A 15,490-nucleotide genomic window follows, 5' to 3' on the forward strand; every position below is an offset into this window, starting at 1 on the left:
CCTTCTGGGGTCCCTCTGGGGCCTCTTTCCTGCCTCTTGATGGGGAATTTGTCTCTGCTAATTTTTCTCTGGTTGACTAGCTGCCCCAAGTGGACATCCACAGTTACAGCAGTGACAACCCAGGGCTTACATCACTGCCACACCCCTACTCTCTCTAGTGGTGAGTTATACAAAACACTTGCCCCTCAAGTCAGAGAATACTGGGGAGGGACAATTCTGTCCCTAAATGCTCCAACTACTACAGCTCCCTCTCCCTGTCATATTTGAGCAATATTTCTCCAGGCCAGTTCTAGCCATTCTTGTCTTCATAACCTAACATCCCCAACAATGTTTCCTCAGAGCCAGATGGAGTAATGCACCTGTAATCCCAGCACCTGTGAAGTTGATGCAGGAGGATTGTTGAAGGTAGCAAGACTCTTAACTTTAAAAAAACAACAACACACAAAAAAAAAGCAAGCTAAGAGAGGGCTAGGGGTATGGCTCCTCCCAATTGCCTAACATGCAAGATCTTACTCTGATCCTCAACACTGTAAAAATTAATTGAATTAGCCTTAACAGCTGTGACAGTTAACTAGGGTAACACAGAGGAAATGTTTAGCGATGTTCATTATTACCATAACCAGCTGAAGGACAAACTCTAGGACTTATATTGGGGAAACAGGGAAGTGGAGACATGGAGGTAAGTCCCAAAAGCTGCCTTGCCTGCCTCAAATATCTGTACTTTTTTCGCTCATCAATTATGTATTTATTGGGCACCTACTTAGTGCAAGATCTGTTGCCATGTCACACATGCTCAAGGACCTGAGTTCTGTCCTCAACAACAGGGGGACAAAAATAAAAATAAACCACATAGTTCTAGATGCTGTAGGATATTTGAAGATGAACACTTTCCTTGTCTTCAAAGTACCCATAATCTTCATGTTTTCATCTCAGGTAAAGATATAGCTTTCCCATCTCCCAGTCTCAAGAAAAGAAATCAGGGTGGTGATATTATATAAATAAGCATCTGGGTTTCAAGAAGGAAGCTTTATTGGGGGGGGGGGGAGTGCTGCCTGGCTCTGCCCAGCAGGCCCTGCCGGACAGCAAGCTTTACTTCTTCCGGATCTCCAGGGCCTTCTCCTTCCTGATTTCCTTTGCCAGCTCCCCAATCAGTTTCCAGTACTCATTGAACTTCAGCTCTGAGTCCTGATTCACATCCAAGGTCTTCATCTTTTCATCTAGAGAGCCCACGTCCTAAGGAGATATAAAAGGCAAAGGTTAGAGACGAAGGCTCTCGGGGCAGGGAGAGAGGGGAGTACAGGTGCCTTCCCTCAGACAGCACCAACACCTACTCCTGGCCTGAGGGTTAAGGCTACGGTCCCAGAACTGGACTGCCTGGAAGTCTCATAGCCGAGGGACACGAGCAGACACTATGGCTGATCATAAACTACCTTCCTCCTTCACAAAACACTACCGCCACTGCTGCTCATTTTCATCGCCCTAATGCCTTCTCAATTTAGTCACCACCCAGTAGGTCAGGGGAATAGCAAAAATACCAGGTTATCTGGTTTTCTAGGGTGCTCTTGACAAAGAGTGTCATTGCTATGAAACCAATGGATTCTGCAAGCCTGCCTTCATGATGAAGATTTGTTGCCAGATAAACAATTACAACATAAATGTCACTGCTGAACAACTAGTGGATGTCAGATTGAGAGATGCCTCAAATCGAGCTTGATTTCAATGCTGGGAGATTTTTTGGGTGGGGGGTGTGAGTTTTTAGATTTATTCATTTTATTTTATACGTATGGGCATTTTGCCAACAGGTGGTATACATACATATGTATGTATACCATATACATGCCTGGAGCTCGCAGAGGTCAGAAGAGAATATCTGAACAGGAATTACAGGTGATTGTAAACTGCCACATGGGTGCTGGGAACTGATCCTGGGTCCTTTGCCAGAGCAGTGTGCATACTCACTGAGCCATCTCTCCGGCCCCCATGCTCAACCTTTGAGTCAAGAGTTGGACAATGGCAAAGATCTGCCAAACAGATCTCCAGATGACACAAAGCAAATTCCTAGCAGCGTCATAAGTTCACTTGTTGTACAACGCTTCCACTACCAGCAGAAGGGGAGAGTGGTAAGCAGTCTTAGGTCCTTGCTTCCAGGGATGGTAATACCACATTATTTATTTCACTTGATCCTCATGACCTACTAGGATGACAGCCTCCATGACACAAGGACCTTGTCTATCTTACCCAACACCATCTATCTTACCCAACACCATACATTCAGTGTCAAGTACACAGCTGAAGTTTGTTCCTCAAGACAGGAAAAGACAGAATAGGTCTTCAATAAGTATGGGTTAAATAAAGACACCACTGATCGAACAAGAAAGGTGTGACAAGTCTGCCTAGCAGATGAGAAACTTAAACCCCAAGAAAAATCAGATACTGCAGATACTGGCGCAAAGCACAGATGAACAGCCAGGACCTGTATTTGACTCTCTCTCTCTCTCTCTCTCTCTCTCTCTCTCTCTCTCTCTCTCTCTCTCTCTCTCTCTCTCTCTCTCTCTCTCTCCATCTCCCTCTCCATTCCTCCCTCCCTCCCTCCCTCTCCCCCCCCCTCGTTTTATTTTATAAGTGTGAGTATTTTGCACCATGTATGTGCCTGGTGCCTGCCAAGGCCAAAAGAGGGTATGGATTCCCTTGAACTGGAGTATAGACAGAGACAAGCCATCATGGAGCAATGGAACTAAATCTGGGACCTCAGGAAGGGCAGCCAGTGCTCTTAACCATTAAGCTATCACTCCAGCTTGGACCTAGGTTTTCTAAATCAGTGATTCCATCCCTATCTACTGCTCTGTATCTTTCTTCCCTGCCTGCACCCTGCCCCCCTCAAAAAAAAAAAATATTAGAAATGAGCCAGGCCAGGTGGAGCAGGACAGTAATCTCATCTACCCGAGACTAAGGCTGAGAATCCAGGGTTCAAGGCCTGCCTGAGCTATTTAATGAGACTGTGTTTCAAATGTTTTTAAAAGGCTATGGTTATAGCTGAGCCCTGGGCAATTTACTTAACGTGCATGAAGGTCTAGCTTCAACCTCTAGTACCATACACACAAAACTTGGCATAGTGGTGCATGCTTGTAATTCCAGCACTTGGGAGGTGGAGGCCGGAGGAGCAAATTTGAGGCCTTCCTGGGATACATATTGAGACCATGTCTCAAAAAAATCATAGCTTTTAATTGTAAGAATAATAACCAGTTAGAAAATATTTTTTAAAATACTACTTATAATAGAAAAAAGAAGGAAGGAAGGAAGGAAGGAAGGAAGGAAGGAAGGAAGGAAGGAAGGAAGGAAGGAAGGAAGGAAGAGAAAGAAATATAGCACAGCACTTTGTGATGGTTTGTATATGCTCAGCCCAGAGAGTGGTGCTATTAGAAGGTGTGGCCCTGTTGGAGTTGATGTGTCACTGTGGGTGTGAGCCATAAGACCCTCATCCTAGCTGCCTGGAAGCCAGTATTCTGCTAGCAGCTTTCAGATGAAGATGTAGAACTCTCAGCTCTTCCTGCACCATGCCTGCCTGCCTAGATGCTATCATGCTCCCGCCTTGATGATAATGAACTGAACTTCTGAGCTTTTAAGCCAGCCCCAATTAAATGTTCTCCTTATAAGAGTTGCCTTGGCCATGGTTCTGTTCACAGCAGTAAAAGCCTAACTAAGGTACAGAGATGTCACTTTTGGGCATGGTTCTGTTCACAGCAGTAAAAGCCTAACTAAGGTACAGAGATGTCACTTTTGGGCCTCCTCTAAGAAAACTGAACTAAGGAATTGATTGGAAAATAAAAAAAAAAAAATTTCTTTCTCTTCACATCTAGCACAGAAAATTACTTTGGGTTCTACCTGATTGTTATTTTGTTTTGAGACAAAGACTCTATGGCCCAAGCAGGCCTTGAATTCTAGATCCTCCTAACTCCTGCTCCTCCTCTTCCTCCTCCTCTTCCTCCTCCTCCTCTTCCTCCTCCTCCTCCTCCTCTTCCCAAGTGAAGTTCCCAGGAGGGAAAAAAGCCACACTTCTGTTAAAGAGTCTATAGAATCTAAGATGCTGTAGAATTCGGATCTGTTAACGTTTCTACAGGGCTGACTGGTTAGAATGCCATGACTATGATGAGTTAGAATGTTAAACATATGGAGCCAAAAGTATCTTGAGCTATTTTTAGACCCTTAGTCTTTAGCCATTTAGCACTTTAGCCTTGAACTCAGAAATCTGCCTGCCTCTGCCTCCCGAGTGTTGGGATTAAAGGCGTGCGCCACCACGCCCGGCTCACTTTCTATATCTAACTTGACATCAGGTAAAACCTTTGGAAAATATTAACCAACTGCTAGCTTGCACCAACCTAAAGCTAAGAGCGTCATCACACAGCATCTACAGCAGAGACTTCCAGACTCTGCTTAGCCATGACACGTGCATAACCTGAGGCCCTCACCAATATAATCAGAAAATGCCTTGATTTCCTCTGTTCTGTGACATTGAAAACTCCACAGGAAACCCGGTGTGGTGGTGCACGCCTTTAATCCTAGCACTTAGGAGACAGAGGCAGGTGTGTCTCTATAAGTTTGAGGTCAGCCTGGTCTACAAAGTGAGTCCGAGACATCCAGGACTATTTGAGACCCTAACAAAAACAAAAAACCTTCATGGGGCTGGGAAGATAGCTCAGTTGACAGAGAGTTCACCTGGCATGCACAAAGCCCTGGGCTCCATCTCCAGCACCACATAAACTAAGGATGGTGGCACAGGCCTGCAATCCCAGCACTCAGGAGGTATTCACAAGACTGTTCTCAGACACAAAGCAAATTCAGTGTCAGCCTAGGATGTGGAAAAGAAGAATAAGAGGAAGAGGAAAGAGAGAAAGAAAGACAAAAACATTTTGTGTAATTGCTTCCACCTTCTAATGTGCTATGCCAGGCAACCCAATTCCTATTTCTAGCCATGGTTACTCATAACTGGCTCAGAATAAACTCTTTCTTATTCCCTTTGAAAGCTGCTTTTGCAATGATGCGGAATTACAGTCATGTGCTACCATAACTGGTGTCAACACAGAACACAGATTACTCTCCGGGTTGATTGTTTCCTGAGGCAGGGTCTCATGTAGCCTAAACTGGTCTTAAAGCCATTGGATAGCTGTGGGGAACCTTGAAGTCCGAGCCTCCTGCCTTCACCTCTCAAAGGCTGGGATTGCGTGTGTGCACCACCAAGCCCAGCTTCAACACAAAACACTCCTGACATCAGCTATGTGTGGGTATTCATACCAAGCAATTCTCTGGCAAACACTTGACAGGTGTTCTGGACTTCAGTTCAGTTCTGATACTGTCTACTTAAAGTAAACACCTTGGAAAGACTCAGTAGTATAAAGATGACTACTACATTTCCCTTAAATGTAGTTGATGTGATCCTAATTCAAATATTTTTGGGCTCTTTTTAACATAATAAAATGCTATGAGCCAGGTGTAGTGTCAAATGCCTGTAATCCCTATCAGGTGGGAGTCTAGGACAAAAGGACCACTCTAAGTTCAAGGCCAGCTTGGCATAGTGAGTTCTAGACCAGCTAAAGCTACATAATGATACTCTGCCTTAAAAGATCTAAAAATCGGCTGGGCGTGGTGGCGCACGCCTTTAATCCCAGCACTCGGGAGGCAGAGGCAGGCGGATTTCTGAGTTCGAGTCCAGCCTGGTCTACAGAGTGAGTGCCAGGACAGCCAGGGCTATACAAAGAAACCCTGTCTCGAAAAACAAACAAACAAACAACAACAACAAAAAAGATCTAAAAATCAAATAGATAGATAGATAGATAGATAGATAGATAGATAGATAGATAGATTTATCACCACCAGTCAAATTCTGAAAAATAATTAAGTAAATACAAATGGGTCATGGTGCTCTTGTAATTCCAGCACTTAGGAGGCTGAGGCAGGAAGATTGATGTGAGTTGGAGGTCAGCCTGTTTTAGAGTAAAATCAAGACTAGCTTGAGAATACACAGTAAGAACTGGGGGAAGGGGGTGTCTCAATATTTTTTAAACAACTGGGGAGATGGAAAATGGTTGATTAAATTCCAGGACAGCTAGGGCTACACAGAGACCTTGTTCCAAAGAAAGAGATGAAAGAAAGAAAGAGAGAGAGAGAGAGAGAGAGAGAGAGAGAGAGAGAGAGGAAGGAAGGAAGGAAGGAAGGAAGGAAGGAAGGAAGGAAGGAAGGAAGGAAGGAAGGAAGGAAGGAGAGAAAAAGAAAAAGATATAGGTGTGACAGTGTCTGCCTGTAATCCTAACACCTGGGAAGAAAAGGCAGGAGGATCTCAAGTTCAAGGCCAGCCTGGGACAAACAGAGAGACTCTGCCTCAAAAAATAAACAAAAAGACTACAGAGATGGCTCAGCAGTTAAGATGGCTAGCTGCTCTTCTAAAGGTCCTGGGTTCAATCTCCAGCAACCACATGGCTGCTAACAACAATCTGTAATTCTAATTCCAGGGGATCTTATGCCTTCTTCCAGCCCTACCAGCCCACACACATGGTGTACAGACATGCAGGCAGGCAAAGCACGTCAAAAAAAATAATAATAAATATTAAAAATAAATAAGCAAAAGCTTTCTGTGCTTGATGGCACTCCTAGGAACATCTTGAACTTTCTAAGACCTGCCTGACTTTCTGCGAGAAGTGTGGCAAGCATGAACCCCTTAAGAGACACTGTCCAAGAAGGATATGGATCTCTCTGTGCCCTGTGACAGGCTACGGTGGGCAAACTAAACCTATTTCTTCAAAAAGATTAAAGCTACCAAGATCATGCTAAGCTTGAGTGTGCGAGCCTATTGTATCTAGCTTGTATCAGATTGTATCTCTTAAAAGATACAAGCATTCTGAGGCTGGAGAGATGGCTCAGCAGTTTAAAGCACTGACTGTTCTTCCAGAGATGCTGAGTTCAATTCCTAGTAACTACATGGTGGCTCATGATCATCTATAACGGAATCTGATGCCCTCTTCTGCCATGCAGTCGTACACACAGCAGAGCACTCATAAATAAATAAAATAAGCTTAAAAAATAAGACCGTGTACTCATATTTATAAAACAAATAAATCTTTTGAGAAAAAGAGGGAGAGGGAGAGAGAAGTATTTTGAACGGGAGGTGAAGAGAAAGAGCCAAGTGACTGAGTTCTAAGCTGATTTTGTTATGAATTCCAGCACAGGGTAAACAAATACAAATGATCCTGAAGGAAAGCCTGCTGGTGCAGACGGAAAAGGAGTCACTGCAGGAGAAAGTATTCCAAGCAGGTGAGAGGGATGGAATGCTGGTTGTAGAAGCATGCGCACATCACGTGAGGACAGGAAGGAAGGCAGGTGCTAACGAGGTAGGAGAACTGGGGATGGGGGAAGTACAGGAAACCTTGATTGCTTACTTTCTCAGTGAGTCAGTTTCTCGGTGACAGGGAGCATGTGGGAAGAGGTCCTGGAATCTAAGGAAGGGAAAGTTGCGACCTAACCATTCACAGGGAAATACAGAGTTGCTTAGCACTGCCAAGGCTTCCTTTGGAGTTTGTGGTTCTATATTTAAGAGTGAAACAGGTCAACCTGGTTGTGCATGTTCCTCTAGGTAGATTCAGCTCTCCAAGTGCAGACACAGATTAGGCAGAAATTTAGACAGGTGGGGGCGCTGCCTGACAAGAATCTTAGGACAGAATCAAGGAATTTGCAAGCATGCCTGTAATGATGTTGCTTAGAAGATGAACTGAACAAGGAGATCCCCGAGGAAATGACCTTGATGGAAGGAAATGAAAACGGAGTAGTCAAGAGACTAAAGGTCCTGGCCAAGCCAAGCCACTCATGTCTGGATCCTGACTAACACTGAGGAAGCCAAACAGGAAACCACAGTGACTTCAAGGCTACCTTAAGCCACACATTATTTTCATTTATTAATTTTTGTGGGTTTTTTTTTTTTGAGACAGGGTTTTCCTGTATAGTCTTGGCTGTTCTGGAACTCATTCTGTAGACCAAACTGGCCTTGAACTCATAGATCCACCTGCCTCTGCCAGTTTTAAAGATGTGAGTGTGCCCCCACATCCAGCAGGGCTCGGTTTCAATCCCAGCACACACATGGCAGTTCACAACCATGTCACAACAACTCCAGTCCCAGATGACGTCCCTGATGCCCTCCAGTTCCAGACCTGATGCCCTCTTCTGCTTTCCATGAGCACAATGCCCACAGTCATACATCTGAGCAAATCATCCATACACATAAAGTGAAAATGGGAAGGAAAAAAAAGCTAATCCAAGCTGGAAAGATGGCTCATCAGGTAAGAGCACTGACTGCTCTTCTAGAAGTCTTGAGTTCAATCCCCAGCAACCACATCACCATCATCTGTAATGGGATCTGACGCCCTCTTCTGGTGTCTGAAGACAGCTACAGTGTACTCATGTTCATAAAATAAATAAATAAATCTAAAAACATCTTTTTAGTATACTATTTTTAAAAGATAATCCATATTCATGTTGGGACTGGGACTACAAACTTGTAATCTCAGCACTTCTGAAGTAGAGGCAGGAAGGAGAATCAGGAGTTTGAAGCTACCCTTAGCTACATGAGACTGTCTCAAAAAAGTTCATAATCACATACGTTTTTGTTGTTGTTTTTCAAGACAAGGTTTCTCCATACAGTTCTGGCTGTCCTGGAACTTGCTTTATATACCAGGCAGGCCTCAAATTCAGATCTGCCTGCCTGTGCCTCCCAGGGGCTAGAACTAAAAGTGTATGCCACCATGCCCAGACACATTCATACACTCTTACATGCCTGTGAATTTTCATAAAGGATGTAAAATAAACTGCTAGCAGACTAGAATAGGATGCAAACTTAGAGTCAATAAGTTAAACCCCTCCACACACACACTTCTGTGGAATGATTCCCTTATTGAGGGGATACCACAGGGGTAGAAAGTAGTCATAGGTGTTCCTTATAGGCCTGAGTATACCAAGAGTATAGCTCACTATACCTTTATGTATTGTTTGTTGAGTAAGAGTCTCCCTAACCTAGCTTCAAATCCTGATCCTTCTGCCTCAACTTCCTGAGTGCTGGGATTACAGGCGTACAGGCATGCACCACCATACCTGGCTTGTAGTTTTATTTTTGTTAAGCCTCCTTTCAGTCTTTACTGTCTGTAAATCTCTGAGAATTCAAGTCTGGGTCCAGTATTATGTTGAGAAAATGAGACCAGAGAGACATAGGCAGGACTTAACAGCATTGCTCAACAGAAGCACAGAGCCCAGCAACAGACTGTTCCCAATTGTAACAATGCAGAATGTTTGCTCATACACACATACACACACACACACACACACACACCACCTACCTGAGGCACTTACCTCACAGAACCACCTAAACATGCAGTCACTCACACTGTTTTCTGTCACATTACCTGTTCAGTGTCATCACCTGGCATACATAGAAAATCTTAGACCTAGAGCCCTCTACCAACCTTGAGCAAATGAGGCAGTTGCTGAGTGACCAGTTCCTTAAATTCATTGATGCTCAGGCTGCCTTTGCGTCCTTCCCGCCCTGCAAAGGTGAAGAAAATAGAGACCACAGTCTCAATGGCCGCCTCCAGTTCAGTCAGAGGCTCTGCTGCCATCAGTATGCCAAAGCAGGAGCTGATGTCCACACAGATTGTCCTGACAGGGAAGAAACAGACCATGGGAGTCAAGGATCCAAGAATGGGTGAAGTGGCTGCCTGAAAGGGTCAATGAGGGAAAGATAAAAGGGTCCAGATACTGTTTTCTGTTACAACAGTATTGCAGTTTAGGTTCACATCAGAAATCATCTTTATCTGAGTGCCCCTTTGGAGTGTCTGTCTTAGGGATGGCTCTGTAGTGATCCTTCCATGCGACAACCACTCTATCTGTGACAGTCTTTCTTTGGAGTCCTCTGAATGTGCTAACATCCCATGTAGGGGCTCTGTTCTAATGGTCCTTTCTCTCTGTCATTCCCTGTCTGAGGGTTGTTTGTCTCCAATGTTGATTTATATTGAGACTGGAGTCTCCACCCTCCCCACATACTGGCTACGGCTCCTAGTAGAGAAGCCTAGGGCTGGCAAAGGTCCAATTGAGGTCAGAGCTGGCTCAATTGGACCAGATCCATCTTCTCTGCCCCATACCCTCCCTACCTCTGGCTAGGGGGGTCAGAGTGTGCTCAGCACAAGAACCCACCGACCTTCCCTGCTACTGCCCATGACTGACAAGGTCTAGAAAGGGACTCTTCAAACTCCTCAAATCCACAACCCACAAAGTGTTTGGCCGGGACACCAGGGCCTTCGGGGGTCCAGGAAGGGAAGAAACGTGCCTACTCATCCCCTCATTTCTGTCTGTCCACCCACCCACATACTCCTTCAGGGACCGTTGCCTGCTCTCCTAAAGTCACTTCCTGAATCTCTGCCTGAACCCGCTTGGAAGGAGGGACCCCGGGATCTGATAAAGAAAAGAAGGTCTCCAAGTTCTCTGCAGACAGGAAGAGTAACTCACCAAGAAAGAAGGTGGGATGCAGCTAACCGATCTGGAGCCCTGAGGCTGAAGTTTATTAGCACCAGGCAGGGCGAGAGCCACTCCCAAGTCCGAAGTGTCAAGTTTCCGCCTCCGCTGAGGGGACCGCCCCTGCTGTCACTAGGCATCCCAACACAGCGCCATGCGACTGGGACACAGCCTGATCAGGAAGGACCACAGGGTCTCATCCCTCCCAATTATGAGGGCTACTTGGGAGTCTGTGTTAGAGGGACTGCTACTGCTGCTTGAAAAAAATTAAAAACAAAAGCAAACAAAATATACTTGAGGGATTCAGCACTGAAAATTCCCTTCTGAGACGGCAAAGAGATCCAAAGGCACTCGGAGAGCCTCAGACTAAGGGTCCCATAGTGGAACCCCTATTGAAATTCTTCACTGAGTTCCGAGACAGAAGCCCCTATCGGAAACGCACAGGCTAAGCACTCCTGGGCAGAATCCTTCACTTTCCCTGCTCAGCCCGCACCACAGCACCCAGCACCATAGCACCCTTCCCTCGACCTCCTTCCCTTCCACCTACTTCCCGCTAGGCTCAGGGAGGTGGTAAAAGCAAGAACGGAAAGAAACACAGGGCAGCCCGTTCCCTCCTGGGAGACAGAGGGCGCCTCTGTCCACTCCTGGCCCCTAGCCCTTTGGGTGTCGTTTGTGAAGGGGTGGAGCCGTTGGGGAGGAGGTTGGGCAGGGAAAGACAACTAAAAGGCAGGTCTCCTCACACCGGTCCAGTGGCCACATTTGCAGCGTGCCCTTCTGTCGAGAACTTGCTCCGACGTCAGGCCGACGCCAACCGTGAGTATCCTACCCTGCTTAGGATAGGTCTCTCTGGCTTAGCCAGCCTGCAAGAAAGGGAACTTCAGAAGGACCCCAAGAGTCCTGGAAAAGAATACTGTGGTGTCCGGGAGGAATCAGTCAAGGGAAAGAGCAGTTCGGGAACTAGGGATGATGAAGTTTGGAAAGTAGTGAGAGGAGGTGAGTGAAGGTCAGAGAGCTGGGAGCGGGTGGTGAATGAGGATGCCACCCAGCTTCCAGGCTACCAGGTCTTCCTACACAGAATCTGTGTCTCCTGCCAGGGACACCAGTCTCTAGGTGTGGGCAGGGAGGAGATACAGCCCTGCTCCTTTAGAGAGTAAGAATAAGAAAAGCTGTCCCTGCCCCTTCTCCACCCTCACTCTCTGCCTTCTCAAGAGCCAGGGAAGGCTCCTAGCAGTGGAGCATTCGCCATGTGCTATCTTTCTTAAAGAAGGGGGCTTGTGGCGGTGTGCACCTTCCCATCTCTGCCTTCACAGACAGCCCTTCTTCTCAGCCTTCTCTAGCCCTTCTTTCTCAGCCTTGACCCCCTCTTCTCTCTCCCCTAATTTTTCCCTCTTTGTTTCCCACTGCTCCAAGCCCAGATCCTCCCTACATAAAATTCCAAGCTGCTAGAGGGTTCCAGGCAACCTCCAGATGCCCCTCAAAGATGAGAATGGTAACCGAGCCGCCCAAATTCCTCCCTTGAGCACCCTCTTATCCCTTTGATCAGCCCGGCTTAAATTCTCTCTCCCACTGTCTCTGTAACAACTGCTTCTTGTGACTGGAGTTCAGGTGACAGTCACAAGGGCTCCATTGAAGAGCTGGCATGTCATCTAATCAGGACCCATTGTCCAGAATACTCAGTGGTGAGGAAGGATGAGGACACCTGAGCTGAGACACCTGAGCAGCCCCTGAGGCTGTGGAAGGCATGACCCTCCCAGGGCTGAAAGATTGCGACCCCCAGCTTAGTAGTCTCTTCTCAATAGACTTCTCCATTCACCCACTCTCGCCCAACCCTTGAGCTCAAATGACCTCATACATTCAGCCCTTTATCAAACACAAACCAGCCCTAGCCTGCTCCCACTGGAGCTACCGAACCAGAGCTGGCCGGTGGCAGGAATGGACAGCATCAGGAAGAACACCTACAAAGCTCGTCTCCAAGGAAAAGCCTCAGACATCTCCTCTCCCTTCCTTCTACCTACCTGATGGAAAGGGATGATTTTTGCAGAGAAAAGGACTAGAACAGGCAGTCGTGTTAAGAATACCGCCATACCGGCCCCCTCCCCCAAAGAAGCCAAAATGGCATGCTGAAGAGATGGGGTGGGGGAAGCTCAGACCAGTAATCTCAGCCCACAGAGACACGACTGCCCAGAAGCTAAGGATCTGCTTGAGCTAGTTCCAGGACAGCACAGGCTACAGAGTGTGACCCTGCTATAAATAAATAAATCCCAAGCACAAAAAGATGGAGATGCAGCCAAAGGGACCTGGGCTGAATCCTCGGTGTCTTAAGAGGAACAGCTATGCTTGCTGACAGGAAGCTTGGGAACAGTGAGACACCTCTTCCTCACTGACTGCTACCCCTCCATCAGCTCACCAAAGGTATCAGACTTCTTCCTGGGGTAGGCAGAGGAGATCGTAGCCCACTTAGTAGCAACAACAAAGCTTAACTGTGACAGGCCTGGAAGGTAAAAATAGAGCTCGAAGCCTGCCTGGTCCTGTGTCCACCCATGCCTCCCCTCCCCCTCCCCAGCCTTGAGTCAGCCACTGCAGATGTCTTTTGCAGGCTTCTGAAGACAGTCCAGTTCCTATTGCTTCATCTCCATGCCTATCCCTGACTCCCTCTGACAGGGAAATGATAGAGGGACCCAAAACACTGGACCAGATTTAGTGCTAGGGTTTCTCCTATACTGCAAAATCTGAATGAAAGATAAAGTACAATGGAGTTCATCTCGCAGCTATTTGAGCTATTTGAATCCAGGGCCAGGTCTGAAGATTTCCCTTACCCAGACCATAGATATCCTGAATCTGGTTTACAATTCACTTCCATCTTTGTGGGAATGGGTAGGTGTGCTGCTGAAATGGGCTCTGAGCTGGAGAGTGCCATGGAGACCCTCATCAATGTGTTCCATGCCCATTCGGGCAAGGAAGGGGACAAATATAAGCTGAGCAAGAAGGAGCTGAAAGACCTGCTACAAACTGAACTCTCTGGCTTCCTGGATGTAAGCAGAGGATTGAGGTACAGGGTGGAGGAAGGGGATGTAGCCCCAGCTGGCATGGAACTTGCTATGTAGATCAGGCTGGCTTTGAACTCAAATAGACCTACCTGCCTCTCTCCCCCACTGAGTGCTAGGATTAAAGGCATCGCTGTGCCTGAAAATGACTTTGTGTGTGAGTTTTTAATGAAATGAAACAAAGTCTGTAAGGTTCCCAGCTTGTCACATTGTAGACAATCATGTATGACAACGGATGTAACTATTAACTCTGCTTAGTTCTATAGGTCACCAGTTCTTAGCTCACCAGTCTTTAAGGCTGTAGAAGACTCCTGTAATTAAATATCATCCTCTCACTTGCTCATTTCCACCTCCTCCCCAACCACCATGGTGGCTCTGACTTAGCGATATATGCTTCCATCCCCTTCTACAGGTCCAGAAGGATGCAGATGCTGTGGACAAGGTAATGAAGGAACTGGATGAAAACGGAGATGGGCAAGTGGACTTCCAGGAGTATGTTGTGCTGGTGGCCGCTCTCACAGTGGCTTGTAACAACTTCTTCTGGGAGACCAGTTGAGCACAGTCCGTGAGCAGTGCCCTTCCTCTCCAACTTGTCAAGATTTCCCCTTTAGCGTGCTTGCTCCTCACCCCACCTGTACCTCCCTATGTCCCCATCCTTGCCCAGTCTCAACATGCACCAAGGGCACAAGAGCGGCAGTCCAGATCTGCCACTTGTTTTAATAAAGCCTTCTCTCTCACCAACTATCAATGTCTGTGTCCTCTGGGTATGGCTATGTGTGAAGTAAGGGGTGCTCACTTCCAACACCTTATCTTGTCAAGTTTACATTAGTTCCTTGTTTAAGGAACACTCAAAACCCAGAAATGTAAGGGTCCGAAAATTTTAACTGGAATTCAAGTGTCATTGACTTCTCAAGGATTTGTATGAGTAATTTGTAATACCAGGACTTGAAGGATGAGACAGGAAGATTTTGAGTTCCAAGCCAGCCCATACTACATAGTCAGAAACAGAAATAAACAAGCCATCAAAAAATCTGAAGAAAGCTAGAAATGGTGGCACATATCATAGTTACGTAATCTCAACACCTGGGACTTAAAAGGCAGGAGGATCTCTGTGAGTTCAAGGCCAGCCTGGTCTGTATAGAGAATTCTAGAGCAGCCAGAACTACATTATAGAGACCCTGTCTCAAAAAAACTACCAGAAGGCAGTGGTGGCACATGCCTTTAATCCCAGCACTGGGGAGGCAGAGGCAGTCAGATTTCTGAGTTCAAGGCTAGCCTGGTCTACAGAGTGAGTTCCAGGACAGCCAAGGCTACACAGAGAAACCCTGTCTCGGAAAACAAAAAAAAACAACAAAACAACAACAACCAAAAAGACAAAACCAGAAAACAAAACCAAAAAACTACTAGAAGAACTTTTTCCCAAGCTTCATTCAGTGTTTATTGATGCCTCATCATTGCTAGACATTATGTAAGAACTAGGATACATTAGTGGGGATACAGATTTGCTTTATTGGATTACTTGAGGTGAAAAGACCCACCGTAAAACTAGCCACATCTTCTAGTGGCAGTCCCTATAAAAGGATGTAGAAGAGTCCAGTGTGGGTCTTCAATCCCAGTACTGGGAGAGGCGGGGCTAGGGGGGTCAGGAGGTGGATCTTTGTGAGTTTGAAGCCAGTCTGGCCTACACAAAGAAAGCCTGCCTCAAAAAGAAACAAAAAACTCTACAAATAGGTTTGAGAAGAGGGGCTGAGCAAATTAGCCAGGTCTCAAGGTCCTAATAAAGACTTTTTACAGTTGTCTTTAGCTTGGGAATGGGAAATAAAAGAATACAAACACTGTTGCCAATCTAAAATGCTATTTGCAAATCAAAAACCCCACCAAAGTGGGGCATAAACCTGTCCAGA

General features: G+C 46.2%; 2 protein-coding genes across 2 annotated transcripts; one reads left to right on the top strand and one right to left on the bottom strand.

The window, feature by feature from the left end:
- Positions 1-1,007: 1,007 nt before the first annotated feature.
- Positions 1,008-10,964, bottom strand: S100a13 (S100 calcium binding protein A13). Its single transcript, XM_021157212.3, has 3 exons — positions 10,537-10,964; positions 9,498-9,690; positions 1,008-1,233 (listed from the first exon to the last, which is right to left on the bottom strand). Exons 1-3 carry the CDS (start codon positions 10,680-10,682, stop codon positions 1,090-1,092), a joined length of 483 nt encoding a protein of 160 aa, XP_021012871.1. The 5' UTR covers positions 10,683-10,964; the 3' UTR covers positions 1,008-1,089.
- A 120-nt stretch (positions 10,965-11,084) lies between these two features.
- S100a1 (S100 calcium binding protein A1) lies at positions 11,085-14,330 on the top strand. Its single transcript, XM_021157213.3, has 3 exons — positions 11,085-11,355; positions 13,421-13,574; positions 13,999-14,330. The coding sequence occupies exons 2-3, from the start codon at positions 13,434-13,436 to the stop codon at positions 14,140-14,142; spliced, it is 285 nt and encodes a 94-aa protein (XP_021012872.1). The 5' UTR covers positions 11,085-11,355; positions 13,421-13,433; the 3' UTR covers positions 14,143-14,330.
- Positions 14,331-15,490: the final 1,160 nt, after the last annotated feature.

Source organism: Mus caroli, unplaced genomic scaffold (assembly GCF_978045245.1).
Source record: "Mus caroli unplaced genomic scaffold, Mus_caroli_1 scaffold_3, whole genome shotgun sequence".
Classification (NCBI taxonomy): Eukaryota; Metazoa; Chordata; class Mammalia; order Rodentia; family Muridae; genus Mus; species Mus caroli.

Excerpts from the sequence above, each read along its gene's own strand:
- S100a13 (XM_021157212.3), bottom strand. The coding sequence starts at position 10,682 with ATGCCTAGTGACAGCAGGGGCGGTCCCCTCAGCGGAGGCGGAAACTTG. Across the intron at positions 9,691-10,536 it reads GCATCCCACCTTCTTTCTTG|GACAATCTGTGTGGACATCA; the intron begins GTGAGTTACTCT and ends CTTCCCTGTCAG. Across the intron at positions 1,234-9,497 it reads AACTGCCTCATTTGCTCAAG|GACGTGGGCTCTCTAGATGA; the intron begins GTTGGTAGAGGG and ends ATATCTCCTTAG.
- S100a1 (XM_021157213.3), top strand. The coding sequence starts at position 13,434 with ATGGGCTCTGAGCTGGAGAGTGCCATGGAGACCCTCATCAATGTGTTC. Across the intron at positions 13,575-13,998 it reads AACTCTCTGGCTTCCTGGAT|GTCCAGAAGGATGCAGATGC; the intron begins GTAAGCAGAGGA and ends CCCCTTCTACAG.